At 41.2% G+C, this 22923-nt stretch overlaps 2 protein-coding genes across 2 annotated transcripts in view; both read left to right on the forward strand.

The window, feature by feature from the left end:
* Positions 1 to 18067, forward strand: part of LOC311291438 (uncharacterized protein) — a gene marked incomplete at both ends in the record, with an annotated part of 37262 nt that extends 19195 nt beyond the window's left edge. The window contains 6 exons of the mRNA XM_084410473.1: positions 12743 to 12913; positions 13147 to 13320; positions 15332 to 15387; positions 15483 to 15815; positions 15953 to 16220; positions 17959 to 18067. Coding sequence (XP_084266599.1) covers positions 12743 to 12913; positions 13147 to 13320; positions 15332 to 15387; positions 15483 to 15815; positions 15953 to 16220; positions 17959 to 18067 — 1111 coding nt within the window. The remainder of the gene's footprint in view (positions 1 to 12742; positions 12914 to 13146; positions 13321 to 15331; positions 15388 to 15482; positions 15816 to 15952; positions 16221 to 17958) is intronic.
* Positions 1 to 22923, forward strand: part of LOC311292518 (uncharacterized protein) — a 1083963-nt gene that overhangs the window by 928611 nt on the left and 132429 nt on the right. The gene's annotated exons all lie outside the window — the stretch shown is intronic.

Below are 22923 nucleotides of genomic sequence, written 5' to 3' on the forward strand. Positions count from 1 at the left end.
TACATTTTTCTACCTCAGAACGAAAAACGAAAACTCAAGCTGAATTCTTGTTTTTCGTTTTTTTGGAAAAAATGAAAATCGAAAAAGGAACTGTTTTCTCATTTTTCTACTTTCAATATTAAATAAAAAAACGACTGAACGAATGATACACGGATTAATCAAGTCCGTGTACTTTTGTGTCCATTCGTTTTTCGTTTTTTAACCAGTAATCGAAAAACGACAAATGAACGGTTGTTGTATTTTTAAAATCCAAAATTTAACACCAAAATTTGAATTTGAACTACACACCAAATTCTGCACATAAAAAAACAACTACTGACATATTTTCAGATTTTTGTTTATGACTTTTTGCTCATTTATTAAACATTTAAAATATTCACAAATTAATATGGAAATGAGGTCGATTTTAATGGTTTTCTAAGGCCAAATTAGAACCCGGAAATTATATTTTTACCACCGTGCTGATGCTGAATGAGAAGAGCCATGTCTCTGCAACCATACAGAGAGGTGATTTATAGGTGATTTATAGGCTAATGATAATAAATGTGTCTGAAAAAATAACGAGGCATTTAAATTTTTTATTAATAAACTAGTGTTTTCTCAATCAGTGTTGGCTGCAAACAACTCCATCTCCGCTGTAAAGCGGATGCGCCATTAGAGAGAAATGCACCTTTCATACAGATTACATAATCAGACGATATTTGCTTTCGATTCGAATTTGTTCATTTACAAGTGGTCATTTCAAGCTTTATATAGGTAGGCTATATTTTGTTCAGTTCATTTTTGAGACGCGCTCCAGTTCATGGAGTTCATGAAAGAGCGCCTGATTGTTTTCTTTTATTTTACAAAAGCACAACGCTTTCTTGTTATTGTGAGTTTACACAAATAAACTGTCATTTTTTTAAAATGTCGTTTTTTAGAAAATTCAAGAAATTATCATTAAAAAAATAAATAAATTTAAACACAATGCAATGCATCCAGCACCTAGGTGGCCTGGTTGAAGGGGGCCACAGATCCGTGAGTACAGTTTACAAACCCGTGGGAACGGATTGTGAAAGCGTGGCCACGGTTTATGAAATTGTGGGTACAGATTGCAAAAACTGAAGGCACAGTTTACAAATCTGAGAGTGCGGATTAGGAACTTTTTGGATGGCGATCAGCTGTAAAATGGCTTGGTCCTGCTCGGTTTCCGTTGACTTAAAACAATTGAAAGTTTTTCAAAAGATCCCCTGGAGCCAATGTGTCAGCGTGAAAGAAGTTTGATGCTGTCGTGTGAGAACAAGCAACAGCCGGCATTTTTTTCCCCTCTTTTCCCCCAAAAGCAGATCTTGGAAACTTCCTGTGATGGGGTTAGAAGGGAACGAGGAGTTAAGGAGCTTGTGGATCTATCACGACAGACCAGTCCTCGGAGCTGGTCTGACTGACAGTCGGTATCTTGAATCTGAACCCCCTCGGAGGTTGATCCAGTACCTTGAGATCCAAAACAAGGCCTAACTAATATATCGTCACCTTCCTAAAATAATTGCCTAAGTCATTTTTTGACAAAAATAATTTTTTTGCATAAGTCATCTCCTCATGTTGCTGGCCACCTCTGGTAAAATCCCCACATCCTCAGTTGAACAGTTCATGCAGTTCTACCCCTGTAGTGTAATGGCCTATGTCAAGAGTGTGACTTTTTATTTGGCCTAAGTCAAAAGATTTTACAAGCAATTTTAAAAGGAGATTTTACAAGCTTTTCAAGATGGGAGCTGCATCAAGAAGAACGAACCTCTGAAGTTATTTTTCATTTTTTTTGTATTTTCTGAGAAACCTGAAAAATGACTTAGGCAATTATTTTAGGAAGGTGACGATATTGTATTTGTATATTAGCTCCACTGTAAGCAGGACCCTCTAGGCTATATTTTGAGGACCCCTCGGGGTATCTAAATATGCCATTATGGGGACCAGTCCCTCGAGACTGGCCTCGGCTATAAATTTCCAAATGGCTTCGGTGACCTGAAGCAGCTAACTGGCAGGAACTAACCAAAATATGTTCTCTACAGACCTCCTGAGAGGCGGCAAACTCGACAGGGCCGCAACGTCTCCGGGCAGACACTGCGATTTGTGTTTGCTGGAAGCCGGGGAAGCAGACATCGATTTCCGAAGGGCTGCATAATGGGATGAGACTCTTGTACTCGCTCTCCTGGGGGAACGCCCATAAGGGTCTGCGTGTTACGACAAGATCTCTTAGTCGAAGCCATCTTAACCCGAGAGACAGTCCTCAGACCTGTCTTCGGTATGGAGGGCTTCGTGCGAGAATGTTTCTTCTGGCCCCAAGCCTTAGTACGAGAGGCAACCTTCTCAAAATATGAGGAGCTGGCGGCTGTCCCATGAGGCTGCCCCCTGGCAGCAACCCCATGAGACCTGGACTGACAACTGGGGATAGCTGATTGTCGCTCTGCCTCCTGAAGCCTCTCGACAACGGTTCTTGCCGTGTCGCAAAAGAGGCCAGAAGGCGAAAGGGGGGCATCGAGAAGGAAGGCCCTGTCCTTCTCCCCAATCCCCAAGTTATTTAGCCATAAATGTCTCTCTGAGACGACTAGTGCTGCCATAGAACAGCCAATGGCACGGGCCGTCTCTTTAATAATACGGAGAGATAAGTCAGCCACTCTACGAAATTCAGTAATACCGTCGAGTGAGACCTCCCTGTCATCATCCACCTTCTTGAGGAGGTCAGCCTGGTATGCCTGTAATAACCCCATCGTGTTTAGGCATACACCGGCTCGACCCACCCCCATATATGCTTTCCCTAACAAATTCGATGTACGAGATTTGGAGGGTAGTGTCTGAGCTATCAGGGGTGACGCAATGTTGGGGAGAAAATATTTCGCAAAATATTCCTCAACCCGAGGCATCACCTAATAACCATTCTCATTAGATTCCCTAATGGATGAGTAAATATATACATGTGGGGAAAATGATTGAGATGAACATGGATTTTTCCATGATCTCGATACCTCAGTATGGAGATCAGTGAAAAAGGGAAGGCTCTGACACGAAGATTGTGACTGGGTCTGCAGGAAGCGCTCATCCATTTTATTTTTCTTAGTCGCTTCCTGCTTATTAGATGGCCATTCAACATTTAATTTAGCCACTGCCCTGGTTACAACCTCCAGCAACTCCTCAATAACGGGAATATGGGGTGGCGAATCCCCATATCCACGTGATTCGGTGTTGAGAATATCTAACTCCTCGGAGCCAGATAAATCAAACGTCGGGTCTTTAACACGGTCGGAAGAAGCCGCAGCGCGGGCTTCCAAACCGTGCGCGAGACCAGTGGAGCTGGTTAATAAACACTGAGAAAGGGTCGCAACCGTCTCAGTATTATATGCCAGCCCCACGTGTGAATCCCATGCATACAAGCGGCCTGATACACTGGGAACGCGAGCCTGATCTAATTGATTGAACAGGCTCAAATGGGAGCGGAGCTTTTTCATAGGAAACTGAAAACAGTTTGCACAGACAGCGCCCTCGAGCACTGCCCGTGCATGTTCCACTCCCAGACAAACAACACAGAACGAGTGCGTGTCATCCTCGCTCAAATAGCGACATCTCATATTCCCTTTAAGAGCAGGCGCGCTTGTTCTAAAGCGGATTCCTATTATAACGGCGGATTTGCCAGGAGCGGTTCACAGCCAAGGAGAGCAACGCTATCTTGCACCCAGCGCAATTGACTTTGTACACTGACGCATGTATCATTCATAGTTTGCACCCGCGCAAAGCGCACTTTTCCCTCCACAGAAGCACGTCGCTAAACTAGGGAATGAACTTGCGCTCCCTGGGCGGTTCAGCGCAAAGAGGAGGCGTGTTCCGGCACAAACGTTCCTTCATGCTATTTTGCAGGATTAGAAAACAATTGCGCCACTAACCAGGAAAAAATAGTTTAAAGTCAGTGGCGCGTTGCGCATGTTATTCATTTGCTATTTTAAGGGCGCATGCTTGACCATAATCAATGTAGTGTGTGCACAACGCGCATACACTTTAATTCTCTCATCTACACAGAAGCAGCAGTTTTCATTTTTGCAAATCATACACTATTACGATAGATAGATAGATAGATAGATAGATAGATAGATAGATAGATAGATAATTTATTATAAAAGCATACATCTAGCTTACACATTTACCCAAATTATCATACGCCTTTTTAACCGAAGTTAATTTGGGTGGGTTTCTCCATCCCCAACGTCCCTGACGAGAGCGTTGCTCTCCTTGGCTGTGAACCGCTCCTGGCAAATCCGCCGTTATAATAGGAATCCGCTTTAGAACAAGCGCGCCTGCTCTTAAAGGGAATATGAGATGTCGCTCTGATTGGTTTATTTCACGTTACGCCCAAACCACACCTATGAATAATGAAGCTACTTCAGACCAACCCATTTTAGATTTGCGCCTGGCGCAAGAGTCATTTATCCCTCCGGGAAAATAGCAACAGCGCCAAGACCCGCCCACAAAGTTACTTACGCTGTGCGCTTTGACACTTGCGTTTCAGATCGTTAAAATAGGGCCCATTATTTTTTCCCCCAAAATGCAATAAATCCATGACATTTTTTTTTCCAAAATGCAATTAATCCATTGAATCAAAATCCGTGTATCATTCGTTCAGTCGTTTTTTTATTTAATATTGAAAGTAGAAAAATGAGAAAACAGTTCCTTTTTCGATTTTCATTTTTTCCAAAACAACGAAAAACAAGAATTCAGCTTGAGTTTTCGTTTTTCGTTCTGATGTAGAAAAATGTATAAACAGCTGGAATATTCGAATTTTACACGTGGGTGGGAATGAAACGCCCCTTTCATTTGATTTGTCAGCCGAAGATCAAACTGTTCCGTCATCAGTTCTTCCTCAGTTCTGCACTGCAGAATAAGAGTCCTCGCGTTGTGATTCTTAACGCGTTTATTGCAACTACATTTCATCTTTTTTTTTCATCAAATAACCAGACTAACATGGCTCGACACAACCCGTACTGGGAAAAACACTAGACAGGGCTTTCTTCTGTGTAGACCAGGAGTTCTCAAGTGCCAGGGGTTTGCTATTTTCCTATTTCCGAACTGTAAAGTCACGTTTTTTTTATTTTTTTTATCATGAACCACGCTGTGTTATATTCTTAAGTGACTATATAATGCATTTTACTTAAAATAATCTAAATGTTGACTTTGAAAAGTAGGTGCGTCAGAAGGCTATTCACTCTATTTTAGTTCATTTTTGGTGTGCGCCAGAAAGATGTTCAAGGAGACTGAGACGCGCTAAAGCAGCGCATCATATTGTTTTCTTTATTTTCCAAAGGCATGACATTTTGTAGTCATTTTGAATGTACACAAATAAAAATATAAATGTTACTGTTTCGAATGACAGAGTATTAAACGACAGAATATTATTATTTCCCCTGCTGAGCAACAAATCCAAGTGATGTCGCCGGCGCATCGCTCGCTCACACAGCATCTATAGGCTATTATCAGTTCACTTCCGGCATGGCTAACATCGCAGCCTGTTCATTATTAAAATAAAACACAGTCAACCAAACATATAAAAAGTTATTCTGCTTAATTTAATTGGTCTGTTGTACAATATAAAGGCTGTGCCGCACAGTAGGCTACTTGCTGTTATTCCAAACTCATTTCCCTTGCTGTGAAGATGCTGATTTAGCCTATACGTGTATTGGGACTCGACTTAAGTATAAAGCCTTCTTTACATTACTAGTTAGCATCCAAATGTTACATTGCAAATATGGAAACTTTGGACCGAATGAGAGATGCGCGAAACCAACGTCGGTACAGTTTCAGTTTCGATTCAAATAAATTCGTTTAGGCTTGGCGTTTAAAATTGGCTAAATGTTGTTTATAATAAAGGACAAAATAGGCTATTTTTATAAGCTATTAGGCTATATTTTTATTATACGTGGCTACTTATTTTTCATTCTTGTTGTTTTCTAGGCCTACCATTCATTTAAGGATTTGACATAGGCTACAGTAAGGGGAAGTAAAATACGCATAGACATAGCCTATATGTTATTAATAGTGCTTATAATGTTAATGTTGCATTTTATTTACCGATCTTTTACACTATTTCTGAATAGGCTAATAATAAAATGCGTTTGTTTCCCTCTCAACATGACCCGGTGTGCTGCGTACAAGCGCACATCTTTGAGATATAAATTAATAAATTTTAATAAAACACAAGGCCTACATCATAAAACTCAGAAGAGTGTGTATTTTAATATCTCTGTTGTTCTCTGTTCTCCGGTTGTTAGATAGTCAGTCTGAATGTCATGCGTTTACGTTAATATAGAAATATTATATTGTCAATGCATTATTCTTTTCTTTTTGTATTAGTGTTAAAAATATTAAATTTACAACTAATTATATTGATTTATATCTTCATTTATTATTTTTTAAAAAAATTACTGGGCGAGGGCGACCATGTAGGCTAACAGCCGTCATTTAGGCATACCCAGCTGATGCAAAGCGTAGGTGAATTTATATCTACACAGAAGAAAGCCCTGTCTAGTGTTTTTCCCAGTACGGGTTGTGTCGAGCCATGTTAGTCTGGTTATTTGATGGGAAAAAAAGATGAAATGTAGTTGCAAAAAACGTGTTAGGAATCACAACGCGAGGACTTTTATTCTGCAGTGCAGAACTAAGGAAGAACTGATGACGGGACAGTTTGATCTTCGGCTGACAAATCAAAGGAAAGGGGCGTTTCATTCCCACCCACGTGTAAAATTCGAATATTCCAGCTGTTTATACATTTTTCTACCTCAGAACGAAAAACGAAAACTCAAGCTGAATTCTTGTTTTTCGTTTTTTTGGAAAAAATGAAAATCGAAAAAGGAACTGTTTTCTCATTTTTCTACTTTCAATATTAAATAAAAAAACGACTGAACGAATGATACACGGATTAATCAAGTCCGTGTACTTTTGTGTCCATTCGTTTTTCGTTTTTTAACCAGTAATCGAAAAACGACAAATGAACGGTTGTTGTATTTTTAAAATCCAAAATTTAACACCAAAATTTGAATTTGAACTACACACCAAATTCTGCACATAAAAAAACAACTACTGACATATTTTCAGATTTTTGTTTATGACTTTTTGCTCATTTATTAAACATTTAAAATATTCACAAATTAATATGGAAATGAGGTCGATTTTAATGGTTTTCTAAGGCCAAATTAGAACCCGGAAATTATATTTTTACCACCGTGCTGATGCTGAATGAGAAGAGCCATGTCTCTGCAACCATACAGAGAGGTGATTTATAGGTGATTTATAGGCTAATGATAATAAATGTGTCTGAAAAAATAACGAGGCATTTAAATTTTTTATTAATAAACTAGTGTTTTCTCAATCAGTGTTGGCTGCAAACAACTCCATCTCCGCTGTAAAGCGGATGCGCCATTAGAGAGAAATGCACCTTTCATACAGATTACATAATCAGACGATATTTGCTTTCGATTCGAATTTGTTCATTTACAAGTGGTCATTTCAAGCTTTATATAGGTAGGCTATATTTTGTTCAGTTCATTTTTGAGACGCGCTCCAGTTCATGGAGTTCATGAAAGAGCGCCTGATTGTTTTCTTTTATTTTACAAAAGCACAACGCTTTCTTGTTATTGTGAGTTTACACAAATAAACTGTCATTTTTTTAAAATGTCGTTTTTTAGAAAATTCAAGAAATTATCATTAAAAAAATAAATAAATTTAAACACAATGCAATGCATCCAGCACCTAGGTGGCCTGGTTGAAGGGGGCCACAGATCCGTGAGTACAGTTTACAAACCTGTGGGAACGGATTGTGAAAGCGTGGCCACGGTTTATGAAATTGTGGGTACAGATTGCAAAAACTGAAGGCACAGTTTACAAATCTGAGAGTGCGGATTAGGAACTTTTTGGATGGCGATCAGCTGTAAAATGGCTTGGTCCTGCTCGGTTTCCGTTGACTTAAAACAATTGAAAGTTTTTCAAAAGATCCCCTGGAGCCAATGTGTCAGCGTGAAAGAAGTTTGATGCTGTCGTGTGAGAACAAGCAACAGCCGGCATTTTTACTCCTCCTGAGTGCCTCATCTTCTTAATCTCCTCACGAAAATTACGAAAATTAGATTTCGATGGCTTACGTTTCTTCCCTACCACAGAAACCACCATCAATGCCGTCAAATTTATTATTTTTATTTTGTCTGTTTGTTGATCAAAAAGTACAAAGTAGATACGGAAAACTAGGAAGCCACGTGTTTTCAAAGCGCCGCTGTTACTGTTTGGTACTGTTACTGTAATGTGTGGAATGGTGTGCTGTGATTGGTTGAGCGCATTTATTGCATTCTGCAGAGAAAGGAGACTGGCGTTTGTCGCGGTTTGGAAAGAAAGGGAGAAAACGTGACATAATAACATGGCGGATATTGCATTTTACGTCAAATTAAAAAGTGACTTTTCAATACCGACCAGATACAAAATTTAATTTTGCAGGTTCTCAGTTATTAAAAAAAAATGGCGTTTATCGCATTTTGGAACCAAACTCTTCATTGTCTTTTTTATCCTGTTTACTAGGCAATATTGATTTGCTTGGTCACATATTGCTGTGAGTTTTGGTTATTTTGCTGTTGTTGGCTGTAAGGACCTTTGAAATAACTGGCCGGTGCGTTTCATTGAAAATGCCCACCAAAGAACGTTTCATTGAAAATGCGCACCAAAGAACGTTCCATTGAAAATGCGCACCAAAGAACGTTCGTCAACCAATCATATTCAAGCATTCAAAAGCCTGTGGTATAAATGTAAACAATGTAGCCTGAATGCTATGTGACTCTATACAAGCTAGCATAATGGCTAAAAAAGAAAAGAAAAGTGGACTGCGAATGGGCTATCGACAATTCCAAGCAAGATGGGAAACCGAATATTTATTCTGTGAATACAAAGGAATGCCATTGTGTCTCATATGTCAAGAGTCACTAGCAGTTTGTAAAGAATGTAATCTAAGAAGGCATTTCGAAACGAAACATGAATTGAGAGTTTTTTTTTTTTTTTTTTTTTTTATAGAGTTACTAATACACTTATATTTCAATTGATGAAAAATCCTCTAAATATATGTCTGGCCCTCAGCACAACCCTCAGCATGGCCCTTACTGAGTTTGAATTTGACACCCCTGCTGTAGAGGCAGAATATTTTTTATTTTTATTTTTTTTTCTGAACTGTTCATAACTGCTTTCAATTTAATCTTTGTATTTCACAAATATCTAATTGTGGTGCAGCATATACTGTAACTTGTAAAAATTTAAATAAGTGCATTTTAAAAGTCTGTGATAAATATCTGCCTGTAATAAGATCCACTGAAGGTAAGTTGACTGAACGCTAGTGATGGGCGCTTTCGAAACACACTTCATGAAGCTGTGAAACCTTTACAAATCTTTTGTTTCGAATCAGTGGTTCGGAGTGTGTATCAAACTGCCAAAGTCACGTGATTTCAGTAAAGAGGCTTTGTTACGTCATAACTGTTTCGAAACGATTGGAAATGTCAATAGTTCCCCACTGGGGGCGATGATCTCTGTGAATCCATAAATCTTGCAGATTCACTGAGATTGAACAAGTGTTTGTGGGTTTTACCTGATCGCTGATCAGTTTTAAACATTTGTAGACGTTTTAATTAGACATTAGTTTAATTAAAAGGAGTAATAGTAGTTAATAGTCTCTTATTGGCCTGTTTACCTGAGCCATCCATAAAATACACTGACACTGCCTCACGGTGCAGCACTAAAGCAGATGAACTACCTTTTACAAAACTTGTTTGATTGTCTTCTGCTTAAGGAAATACTTTTATTCCTTAATCTGATCATGTTAGTTTATACAATTATTCTTTGTTCATGTTAGTTCACAGGGGATTTGCTAATGTTAACTGAAAACTTTTGTATTTAAAAATGTATTAGTAAATGTTTAAACTTAAGGTTATTAACCCTCTGGGGTCTGAGGGGTTTTCTGGGCCCTGGAGGTGTTCTGACATGCTCTGACATTTGTGCTTTTTTCAGTTATTTATAAACATGTTAATGGCAAAGGTGTAAATTTACTCTATATAGCACAAACAGGGCTACCATAATATGTGACCAACATGAATGTATATGTTAGAATTTTTAAGAGAATAATGTTTATGCGTGGTTATTGAAAAAAATAAAAATTAAAGTTGCTGAAATAAGACCACAAAACACATACTAAATATGTGTGAACAAGACTTTTGACTAATGGATGTGTTCGCTTTGAGTTCTGGCTTCAACATGATGTGAAAATCATCCTGCCTAATCGTTCAAATAAAACAATACATTGATATAAACTTTGCAAGTCAGTATTTTTGTCAGAAGAGGTTTATGCGTGGGAGTGGTGATGGCCTATCAATATTAATGAGATTCAGACCAGGGGTGTGACACACACCCACAGGTTAATGGGCCATCATTGGGCCATGAAGGAGCCTGGAAGAAGTAGAGGAGATTCAAAGGTTTTGTTTTTCAATCTGTTTTATTGTAATTCCTCTATGTGGAGGAACTAAATGTTCTAAATTTGCTCTAAGCAAATCAAATGTGAGCAAAATAAAAAAATAACCAGTCTGCTATAAACAAAGCAATGTTCAAACAACTCATGTTTTCCATGTCAGAGTGGACTGCCTGTTGCTTGCCTGCTTGTTTGCCTTTGCTCTCTTCGGGACAGGTGCTTGGACATGTTCATTGTCACATCTGTAAAAAAACAAAACAAAAAAAACATGTGAGCATGCTGATAACACAATTAAATAAATTGTATTATCATTATCAATCACTAATGGCCACGGATAAAAAAAAGACAACGTTTTTTGTAATTTCACACAAGAATAGGTAGGCTACTTTTATATTATTATGATGTAAACACAATTAGGCTACATTTCATCTGTAAAATATTACGTCTCATAGGCGTAATTTGCGGGTGGGACGTATGGGACATGTCCCCACCACTATTTTCTAAGGTCGATATTGTCCCCACCACTTTTGAAACATCTCACGGCACGAATGTACCAATACAAATAAACAAAACATCTCCAGTTAACTAGCAGAGCATTCTTTTCGTTCGTTTTTTAAATAAGAGGCGCTCTAGCTATGAAATGTGTTGTTTTGTTTTAAATCAACTGACCAAAGTGCGCGCTGCCGCTGCGATCAGTGGCGCGGATACTATGTTTGTTTCTGGCTCGCGCACAGTCTTCACTCGGACGCGCACGAGAGACTCTCTATTCGTTCCGGTGAAATTAGAAAAACAAATGCACACAAAGTGTCCCTGCCTGATATACAACCACTGAAAAACATAATCGGTTTTGAGAAAAAAAAAAAAAACCTATATGAGCGTGGATTCGAACCCAGAACCTCTGACACACTTTGCAGAAGTTCTACCCCTAGACCACTTACACATACAGGAATATTGTAAGGCAATTGTTCCTGTAAGGTGTCAAAAGCTAGCCAAAACTAGGGAAAATATAGTCTGAAAATTCATATGAGTTCTATATCATCAGAAAAGGAATTATAGCCTATATATATATATTTATAATTAGGAAATATAACAGTAAACAACTTACTCCGAACGTGTGTCCTCTGCGGGATCAATTCGCTCTTGAAAATGCTGCCATTCCTCGTCTGAGTTACAATCTTCCTCTGAGGAAAATGTGAATTCTTCCTCGCTGTCCAGAATCATCTGAAGGGCGTCTTTACTGGAGAAGTGAGCCATCCTCTCTAAACGCGATGAACTATCAGTCAATCTGATCTGATGAAACTTCGTGTTTTTAAGGCATTGATCGGGGGGCGTATGCGATGCATACTAAATCACCTAAACTATTTACCATGTGAATAGCGCCGGGGGCGGGGCGGCCGCAGCTTATTAGAGATAATGAGGCATAAGGAAAAAACGGTACCTCTCCTTGCTTTCAAACAGATTACATGAGTTGAAAACATTTGTTTTTTATATAAATGACTTCATTTAAAAGAAGAGATTTCAAGCTTCATAAAGACACATCTCACGTGTCTGTGTGAGAAGTATTCGCTGAGTTACAGTTCATTTTCGGACGCGTTTCAGATTAGACTTCACTGACAGAGAGAAAGCAGAACGCGCATCATGTTTATTTTTCTTTATTTGGCGAAAAGAACAACAGTTTGTTTTTATTGTGAGTATACACAAAAAAAATACACACTTAACAGGATCGATTGATGTATAATACAAGAATGTAAAATCAAAATCAACAGATTATTTTGGAGTCTCCTTTGCACTAAGGAAAAAAGCGCGCAGATCACGCCGGCGTGATTGTCGACCTCAGAGGGTTAAATGCTGTATAGTATTGTCCATCACTGGTTCATGTTAACTAATGTAGTTAATGTTAACAAATGAAACCTTGCTGTAAAGTTTTAGCAAGTAGACAATGTGTCTGAAAACAACCGACATAAACACATTTGACCCAGTGAGCAAAACCAAGGGTAACATTGACATGAAAGAATCTTAAAAATGAAATGAAATGAATGTGTATACTAACATAAATAGATCAACGCTTTCAACATTTTTATTGTTACAATGTTGGTAGTATATTTGAATGAACAATGTGTAGTCTTTCTCCATGTTACCTTTACCTTGATATCCCTGTTTATTTGTCAGTAAAAGTCTGCTGGATGAAGCTAAACATGTTTGTTGATCATCATAGACATAGTCATTTTCTCTTTCTGTCTTCAGTCTGAATAGATGTATTACAGAGAAACAGAGTCTCATCCTGACTTCAGCTCTGAAATCAAACCCGTCACACCTGAGAGAGCTGGACCTGAGTGGGAATGAACTAGGAAACACAGGAGTGAAGCACTTATGTGACATACTGAAGGATTCACACTGTAAACTGGAGAGATTGAGGTCAGTCACATTCACATACAAGAATCAAAATGCTTAAATCACTTCAACAGTTTAAACTAAAAAAAATTAACATTGTATTTGTGCAAACTTAGTATTTTGTGATCTGGTGAAATAAAAATGATGGTCTCTCTTCCTCTGTCTGATTTATTTGTTTATGAAGATGATGTGACTTTACAGAATAAAGAGTTTTCTTTTCTTCTGTCTTATTTTCTTCTCTCTCTCTGCTAATGTAGTTTAAGCTCCTGTGATATGACAGATGAAGGTTGTTCTGATGTGACGTCAGCTCTTAAATCAAACCCGTCACACCTGAGAGAGCTGGACCTGAGCGGGAATAAACTAGGAGACTCTGGAGTGAAAAACCTCAGTGATCTACTGATGAACCCACAATTCAAGCTGGAGAAACTACAGTTAGTATCATTATACTGTACAGCAATTACAGTGTGACTGAAATTTATTTATTTGAAGACAGCAGGGCTTATGTTTCATTGTTTATAGCAGTGCACTTTCTGGGTTTTCCCTATTGCTCACATTTTTGTGTTTTTTATATAGTTAGTAATTGTTTAATTTCCAGCATTTGATACAATGTACTGATTGTGTACATGCAGAAATCTGCCTTTTCAACAGAGAATAAAGAAGAGAGATGTCAAATAAATCGTTAAAAATTAAAGAGAAGAAACAGTGTCTTCCAGCACACAGAACTAGTGTGACTGGGTTTTAAAACAGACTATTGGAAACTAAATGCTGCTGTAGCTCTTCAATAAGATGATCATCTAAAGCCGCGTTTCCATTGAAATTTCCCAGAACAATCTGTCCCAGGATCTTTTTCCCCCAGACCTGTTCCTGTCTGTGTTTCCATCGCAGTCTAAAGTACCATGAAGATTAGGCAAATTAGTCCGGTGACGTAGGACTGTGTGTGACTTTCCAGTTCCCGCTGGATTTCGTCCTCCTCATATAAGCTTAATAAAGCCTGAACCTCATCGTCGGTCCATCTGTCGTATTTTTTAAACTCCATTGTTGAATCGAAAAGCAAACGACCCTCACCATCACCCGGCAGCTCGACGGCACACAGCAGGCCAGTGGAGCGGGAGGACCGCGGGGAAACATTACCACTGTGAGCCTCAGGTCTCCTACAGTGTTAACCGTATTGGCGGCTCTGCTTTGTGCAGAGGCAGTGCTGGGTAACAGCAGAGAGACTCTAGCCTTCACGAGGAAGGACAGTCACGACCGCAGGGTTCAACATGGTCCTGTTCTCACAGTGAGGACATGAACCATCCACAAACACTATCTCAGCACACTCTTGGCCCAGACATGTGAGATCATGGCCATCAGATGAGGACAGGGAACAACCGCATCTAGAAACACATGGATGGAAAGGCATCTTTAAAAAGACGCTCAACATCAATTTAGCTCTTTTAGGGAAACTGCTCTTTATGCTGAAGCGCCCAGGGGGGAATCGCTGCACTTATCCCTTGCAATACGCCAGTGAAACACCACTGAATATGCCGTAGACCACCAGAAAGAGGGGTTTCCTTATTGTAGAGGCGACTGGAAGAGCGATCATTCAGATTTATATTGTTCAGGTTTAACTGATTAATCAGCTGAATGTTTTCCTCTCTGTTCTAGACTCTCTAACTGCAGTGTGACAGAAGAAGGTTATAAAGCTCTGGCTTCAGCTCTGAGATCAAACCCTTCACACCTGATAGAGCTGGATATCACAGGAAATGATCCTGGACAATCAGGAGTGAAGCAGCTCAATGATTTACTGCAGGATCCAGACTGTCAACTGAAGACACTGAGGTGAGACGGGATCAAATAATTAACTAAATTAGCTATATGCAGGCTAAATATTCATAACTAATATATTATTCAAAAAGCTGGACAATTTGTTGCATTAAAGGGATAATCCACTTTAAAATGAAAATTCTGTCATCATATACTCACCCTGATGTTGTTTCAATCCTTTATGAATTTATTTCTTCTGCTGAACATAAAGGAAGATATTTAGAAGAAAATCAGTAACCAGACAGTTTCTGGTCTCATTGACTTCCATAGTATATATTTTTTCCTACTATGGAAGTCAATGAGACCAGAAACTGTCTGGTTACTGATATTCTTCTAAATATCTTCCTTTCTGTTCAGCAGAAGAAAGAAATTCATACAGGTTTGAAACAACATGAGGGTGAGTATATGATGACAGAATTTTCATTTTAAAGTGGAGTTGTAGTGAATGTGAAAGACATAATTCACCTTTGTTATTAAGTGTAGTTCTGTACACTGTTTTTCTGCATAACTGTTCAGGGATTGCGGTCCCTTTAAGATGGGGGAAGGCGTGATGACGAGGGACGCTGTTCAGCGCCATTCTTCTGTGGTTTTGTTTACCTTGAAAAATAAATAACACACGCATTTGTGTGCTCAAAGTGAGAAGTTGTCTCCCTCAAACTCCCCGAATTCTGGGAATCGTCAGCATCTGCAAGGTTCGCCCAGACTGAAGCGCAGTTCGCGCTGCGTGAGATCACCGCGGATACGACTAAATATTACTACGTTGTGTCTGCTCTCGGAAATTCAACAGCATCCAGGGTGGTTAGCCTTCTTACAAATCCTCCTGAAAATGAGAAGTATAAAGCACTTAAAACCCACCTGTTGAAAACGTTTGAACTGTCGGACACTGAGAGAGCCAGCAGGCTTTTCTCACTTCAAGGACTGGGTGACAGCAAACCGTCCGAGCTCATGGACCGTATGCTGGATCTTTTGGGCGAACACAGACCTGACTTTCTTTTCATCCAGCTTTTCCTGCGTCAGCTGCCTTCCCAAGTGAGAGCTGCATTAGCCAACACCACAATCACTGACTGTCGTAAACTAGCTGAAGAGGCTGATAAATTTTTCCTGGCGAGTCAGGGACATTGTGCGGCCGCGTTTTTTCCCGTGCATATCTCTTCAGTGACACATGACGAATCCACACTCATTGCTGCGACTACTTCTCGTCGGCAGCAGTTTTCTGGCACCCAACAGCTCTCAGGATTGTGTTTCTATCATGCAAAGTTTGGAACCAAGGCCAACAAATGCCGTCCACCATGCAGTTTCGGTGTTTCGGGAAATGCCAGGGCCGGCGCTCAGTAGTGGCCTTGAGTGTCGGCCGAGTAGGCAGACTGCTTTTCATCCGCGATAGCATCTCCGGTCGCCGTTTTCTGTGCAACACGGGAGCACAAAGGAGCGTTCTGCCTGCGTCCCGTTTGGACATGGTGACCGACAGCCATGGTCCCCCTATGGAAGCTGCCAACGGTAGCCCAATCCGCACATATGGAACAAGGTATGTCGAACTGTGTTTCGGAGGACAGCAGTTCGGTTGGGATTTTGTTACGGCAAAGGTTGCCGTTCCCCTCCTCGGCGCTGATTTTTTGTGTGCACATGGACTGTTGGTAGATGTTAAGAACCGCCGTCTGATTGATGCTGTCACGTTTTGTTCTTATACGTGTACGCCAGTGATGCGCGGGTCAATGTATAAACAACCCGCACCCGACCGACGTTTTAAACTAACCCGCCCGCAACTCGGACCGCAAAAAAAAGAAAAAGAAAATATTGTACCCGACCCGCTTCCTGACCCGCATTTTTTGAAAGTAGTAAATGCTCTTCGTTGCGTCGTTGAAAAAAAAAAGAATATAGCCTAGGCTATTCTAATTTTGTCAAGAATTATAAAAAAATCGTCAATAAGCTCCTAATTTGTAAATAGTCTAAATGTTTAGTTTTAACAACAATTTTAAAGCTGGCTATGTCTATTTTGATGTTTCTGTGCAAGTTCAGCAGACAGTGAGGTTCGGGTTTGTTCCGAGCTTGTGAGCGGAGAGCTGAACCTATTCCGCTCCGCTCACTCATTCCGCAGGGTCACTCGCTCAACCCAGAATGGCCTGCTGGTTCGAAAATATGTGGAATAAGTGCTACCTCCGACTAATTTTTTTTTTTCTAGTCGACTAGTAGTTGTTCATTTAAGCCATTCGTGGACAAATCGCCCCTTTATATTAATTTAATTAGCCTACTTAAATAGGCTATAGCCTATGTATAATAAGCGTTATGACCGCACGCATAAAGCTTGCCACAAAGAACCGGTTAAAGTAATGATTATGAATGTGTCTAAATTAGCAAGGAGACATTTAATTGTTTAGTAATAAACTGGTGTTTTCTGTGTCGCTGCAAAGATGAAGTTGACAATTCGGACTCGCCATGAACACCAGAGAGAAATGCACATTTCATTTGGATTACATAATCAGAGAGTAGCCTATTTATTTTGGTTTGAATATTTTCGTTTAAAAGTAGACAATTGATTGATAAAACATTGATCAAAATTAAGATACAATTTATACAAAACGAAAATCTTTTAAAAAGAGTTTTCAATAAAACAAAACGTCGTCAAAATCATGTTTTACCAAAAACTGCGCCATTGCTAGGAGGGCGCCAGCACCTCTGCCTCTCAGCAGCTCTGCCTCGCGAGTGGATGATGAAGACGCCTAGCAATGATAGCCTATACATTAGTGGTAGTATACCTTTAGTTAAGTTATACCTTAAGAGTCTTCGTAGCGCGCTAATAGACAATATTTTCGGAAAATGCAGCCAAGGTATGATGCGTAATGGAGATTCCAAAGCGCTCTTCTTTGGTCAGAACCATGGAGAGCGATCGCGGATAGGTCCATCCTATGCACCGAAACTTTTAACAATGCAACAAAATATTTAAAGAGCATCAAGCTATTAAAATCTATATTATGTATACGCACGCACAGATAATAACAGCTATATTAGTCAATATTTTTTTTATTAAGTTAAGCAGTGATTGGATAACGTTTTTTATTTTTTTTATTTAACGTTTTTAATTTAAGGCCCACCCACAATTGGTCTGGCTTATCCAAAACTGAAATCCTGGCGCCGTGCCTGGTTGGTCGTGCCAGTTTTGTGGCTATCAAATGTGTAAATAGCATCGCAAGAAGTACACATGACAAAGCCAGCACTTTGGTCATCATCTTTCATTATTTCGGCAAATGTCTCCCACACTCCCACAGCTTCCACTCCCCAGTCTTCACCTTTTCTCTTGCCGCCTCCATCTCTACCTGCAGACTGAGCTCGTGCGTCATCGTACTTCTTGCCAGTTATTCAGCCAATAAAGTGTAGACCTATGTATTTCATTGAAAATAGTGTCTAGTAATATATAAATTACAAAGGTTTAATTGGCATCTTTATTTCAAACGACCTGACCGACCGCGACCCGAATATCATTAAAAATATTTTTTGGATGACTCGTAACCGCGGGTAATTTCGGATCAACCCGCGCATCACTGGTGTACGCTCAATGAGGCTGACCCCGTCCAACTGTCTAACATGCTCTCAGCTTCTGATGACTTCCAACGTCTACTGGCCAGTTTCCCAGCCCTCACTCAGCCCACTTTCTCTGCATCTACGGTGAAGAATCTTGTGGAGCACCATCTTGCCGCTGCTGGTCCACCCGTTTACGCCCGCGCTCGGCGCCTCGACCCGACCAAGCTTGCCGTTGCAAAGGCTGAGTTTGCAAACATGGAACGCCTGGGCATAGTACGCCGATCCGACAGCCCATGGGCATCACCCCTCCACATTGTCCCCAAACCTGGCGGCGGCTGGCGCCCGTGTGGCGACTACCGGCGGCTTAATGAGGCAACGGCACCTGATCGATACCCAATCCCGAACATACAGGATTTTTCAGCACACCTGGCTGGCAAGGTAATTTTTTCCAAGGTGGACCTCGTCCGGGGATATCATCAGGTGCCGGTACACCCACTGGACATTCCCAAAACAGCAGTGATCACGCCGTTTGGTCTGTTTGAGTTCCTGCGCATGCTGTTCGGCCTTAAAAACACCGCCCAATCTTTCCAGCGCCTCATGGACTCTGTTTTGCGGGACCTGCCTTTCCTTTTTGTGTACTTGGATGACATCCTGGTAGCAAGCACGTCCAAGTCTCAGCACCTGGCGCACCTCCAAACCCTTTTTGACCGGCTTAGCCACCATGGACTAATTGTCAACCCCGCCAAGTGCCAGTTTGGTCTCTCCACCATCGACTTCCTAGGACACAGAGTCACTAAGGACGAGGCAGTTCCTCTCCATCAAAGGTGGAGGCAGTCATACAGTTCCCACGCCCACCCACTGTCAAATCCCTGCAGGAGTTCCTCGGCATGGTAAATTTTTATCACCGCTTCATCCCTCGAGCCGCTCAGCTCATGGGGCCTTTGCACGAGGCCCTGAAGGGTAAACCCAAACACGCTGTGGACTGGATTGAGAGCAGAGTCAAGGCTTTTGATGCCATTAAAACAGCACTAGCGAACGCCACCATGCTGGCGCATCCTTCTCCTACAGCCCCCATTGCTATCACCTCGGACGCCTCGGATTATGCTGTCGGCGCTGTTTACGAGCAGTGGGTAGGCGGGGCCTGGCAGCCGCTGGCTTTCTTTAGCCGTCAGCTACGCCCTTGTGAGTGGAAGTACAGCACTTTCGACCGGGAGCTGCTGGGTCTCTACCTCGCCATTAGACACTTTCGTTCCCTGCTAGAAGGCCGACATTTCACCGCTATTGTGGATCACAAGCCGCTGACTTTTGCCATGGCCAAGGTGGCTGAGCCGTGGTCCGCCCGCCAGCAACGGCATCTGTCTTACATTTCCGAGTTCACCACGGACTTGCAGCACGTTGCCGGTAAGAGCAACCACGTGGCGGATTGCCTATCACGGGCCGTGGCAGGGGCAGTCCATCTTGGTTTAGATTACAACCGCATGGCCGCAACTCAGACCACAGACCCAGACGTGCAACATCTGAAAAACTCTACTACTGGGCTGCAGATTGAGGACGTGGTTTTTGCCGATGCCGGCACAACGCTCCTGTGTGACATCTCCACAGGTAGTCCTCGGCCAATTGTTCCCTCGGGGTGGAGACGACAAGTGTTTGATGCCATCCATGGTCTCTCCCACCCAGGTGCGAAAGCTTCACAGAGACTTGTTGCAGCTAAATTTGTTTGGCACGGCCTCAAGAAGGACGTTAGGGACTGGGCTAACACCTGTGTTGAGTGCCAATGGGCCAAAGTACACCACCACACTAAAGCCCCATTAGAATCATTCCCGGTTCCTGAGAGGCGTTTTGACCACGTAAACGTCGACCTGATTGGTCCTCTGCCCTGCTCTCAAGGTTTCACATATTTGTTAACCATGGTTGACAGGACCACCCGTTGGCCTGAGGCTGTGCCACTGACATCTGTGACGTCTGTCGAGATGACACGGGCATTTATTGGCACCTGGATTGCCCGTTTTGGTACTCCTTCGGACATTTCCTCTGACCGAGGTGCGCAATTCACGTCTGAGCTTTGGGACGCTGTCGCACAGAGCCTCGGAGTGAAACTCCACCGCACGACTGCATATCACCCGCAGGCTAACGGACTCTGTGAACGTTTTCATAGGTCGATGAAGGCTTCCCTGCGTGCCAGCCTCAAAGACAGCAACTGCACCAGGGACTGCACCAAAGGAGGACCTTCAGTCCTCATCCCCTCTTCCTGTCACGGCCTCCCTCAGTCGCACATCCCCGCAGGACTTCAAACAGCCGACAATGTTTTCATTCGCCACGATGCCCACAGGGGACCACTACGCTCGCCCTACGAGGGCCCATTTCCGGGTTCTGGAGACAGGGGACAAACACTTTGTGGTGGACAGGGGTGGCAAACCGGAGCGACTCTCTATCGACCGCCTTAAACCGGCTCAGTTGGACGTGGCCAGGCCCATTGATCTGGCCCAGCCCCCATGACGCGGACGGCCTCCTGCTCTGCCCCCACCCTGTGCTCCTATCCCACTCAAGCCTCCCACACTCCATGCCCCTCACCCGTGTAATGACGTTACACCGGCTGCATTGGGGTCTCCTCGACCTTCGGTACAGCACAGTCGTTGTGGCCGGTTGATACGCCCACCTCCACATTGGCTGTTTGGTTTTTCTGTTATGGTGAATTCTGGGGGGACGTGTGTAGTGAATGTGAAAGACATAATTCACCTTTGTTATTAAGTGTAGTTCTGTACACGGTTTTTCTGCATAACTGTTCAGGGATCGCGGTCCCTTTAAGATGGGGAAGGCGTGATGACGAGGGACTCGGATCAGCGCCATTCTTCTGTGGTTTTGTTTACCTTGAAAAATAAATAACACACATTTGTGTACTCAAAGTGAGAAGTTGTCTCTTGCAAATTACTGCAATTCCCACAGAGTATCCCTTTAAAATTATCAAGGTCAGATCAGATGCTGCAGGTTCTGCCATGATGATGATAATCGTCAAAACAGTTTAGTTGTGATACGAGCTACAGGTCAAATAGACATTATGGGTCAGTGTATGTGCTGCTATTATGGAGTATACCTTGATAATTAATATTTTTTGTGCACACTTCTCATTATTAATACTAGATAACCTTTTAGTGAAATAGTTTTCTGAACACAATAGTTTTCCATCAAGCCCAACTGCATCTCCCTACAGCAGGTCTATGAGTCTCCAGATGTTCACAAACATGCAGTTTCACAAGCCAGTTTTCTCTGTGCTGACGTTTCTCACTCCTCTTGCTTAAAAGACAGAACGATCTTAATTTCACACTCTGTATTCATACTGAAAATCATGATCTAGTGAGCTTTTGCCCTTCTGCTCTGTGAGACGTTTCTGTTCTTATGAGTTTGCTTTTCGACGAGTGTCACTCTAGTTTCTTTTAAATATATATTTATTTGTGTATTTAAATGTTTAAAGAAAAAGTGTACATATAAATAACTAACTTAAGCTTGTCTTTAAAACAATAAGTTTTTTTATCGTATAAATCAATCTTTTTTAATGCAACAGACATTTAGCTGAGAACTGAATTGCCTCTTCTGCAGGTTTTTGAGTCCTGCTGCAGAGGAAGCCTGTCAGTATGTGAATAGAGTTTTGGGTAAAAACCCGTTACTCCAGAGAGAGCTGAATCTGAGAGGACATGAACTAGGAGACACACAAGTGAATCAGATCGCTGCTCTACTGCAGGATAAACACTGTCAACTCAACACACTGATGTGAGTATTGCTCATTTATTTATAATATTACTTTTAAGCATTTTTTCACTCAGCATCACACAGAGCACACAACAATTTAAAGTTATAAAATTAAACAGCCAATTAAAAACACACAATTAAAAAGTGATATGAAGCTTTAAATATTTGATAAAGACAGACAGTTTGATTATGGGTCAATAATTATTTATTGTTATTGTCTAATCCTGCTATCTGACCCTATCTTGACTAGGTCTCACTTGTAAAAAAGGTTTTAACCTCAATGTGACTTTCCTAGTTTAATAATTTCAGTTACTGTAGAAGCAGAACAATGTTTTTTTCTGACATCAGGATCAGAACTGTTCATAACTGCTTTCAATTTAATCTTTGTATTTCACAAATATATCATTTTGGTGCAGCATATACTGTAACTTGTAAAAATTTAAATAAGTGCATTTTAAAAGTCTGTGATCAGTATCTGCCTGTAATAAGATCCACTGAAGGTAAGTTGACTGAACGCTAGTGATGGGTGCTTTCGAAACATGCTTCATGTAGCTATGAAACCTTTACAAATCTTTTGTTTCGAATCAGTGGTTTGGAGTGTGTATCAAACTGCCAAAGTCACGTGATTTCAGTAAACGAGGCTTTGTTACGTCATAGCTGTTTCGAAACGTTTGGAAATGTCAGTGGTTCACCACTGGAGGCGATGATCTCTGTGAACCCATACATCACGCAGATTCACTGAGATTGAACAAGTGTTTGTGGGTTTTACCTGATCTCTGAATTTATACATTTGTAGATGTTTTAATTAGACATTAGTATAATTAAAAGGAGTAATAGTAGTTAATAGTCTCTTATTGGCCTGTTTAGCTGAGCCATCCATAAAATACACTTACACTGCCTCACGGTGCAGCACTAAAGCAGATGAACTACCCTTTACAAAACTTGTTTGATTGTCTTCTGCTTAAGGA

This window comes from Rutilus rutilus (assembly GCF_951802725.1).
Source record: "Rutilus rutilus genome assembly, chromosome: 6".
Lineage (NCBI taxonomy): Eukaryota > Metazoa > Chordata > Actinopteri > Cypriniformes > Leuciscidae > Rutilus > Rutilus rutilus.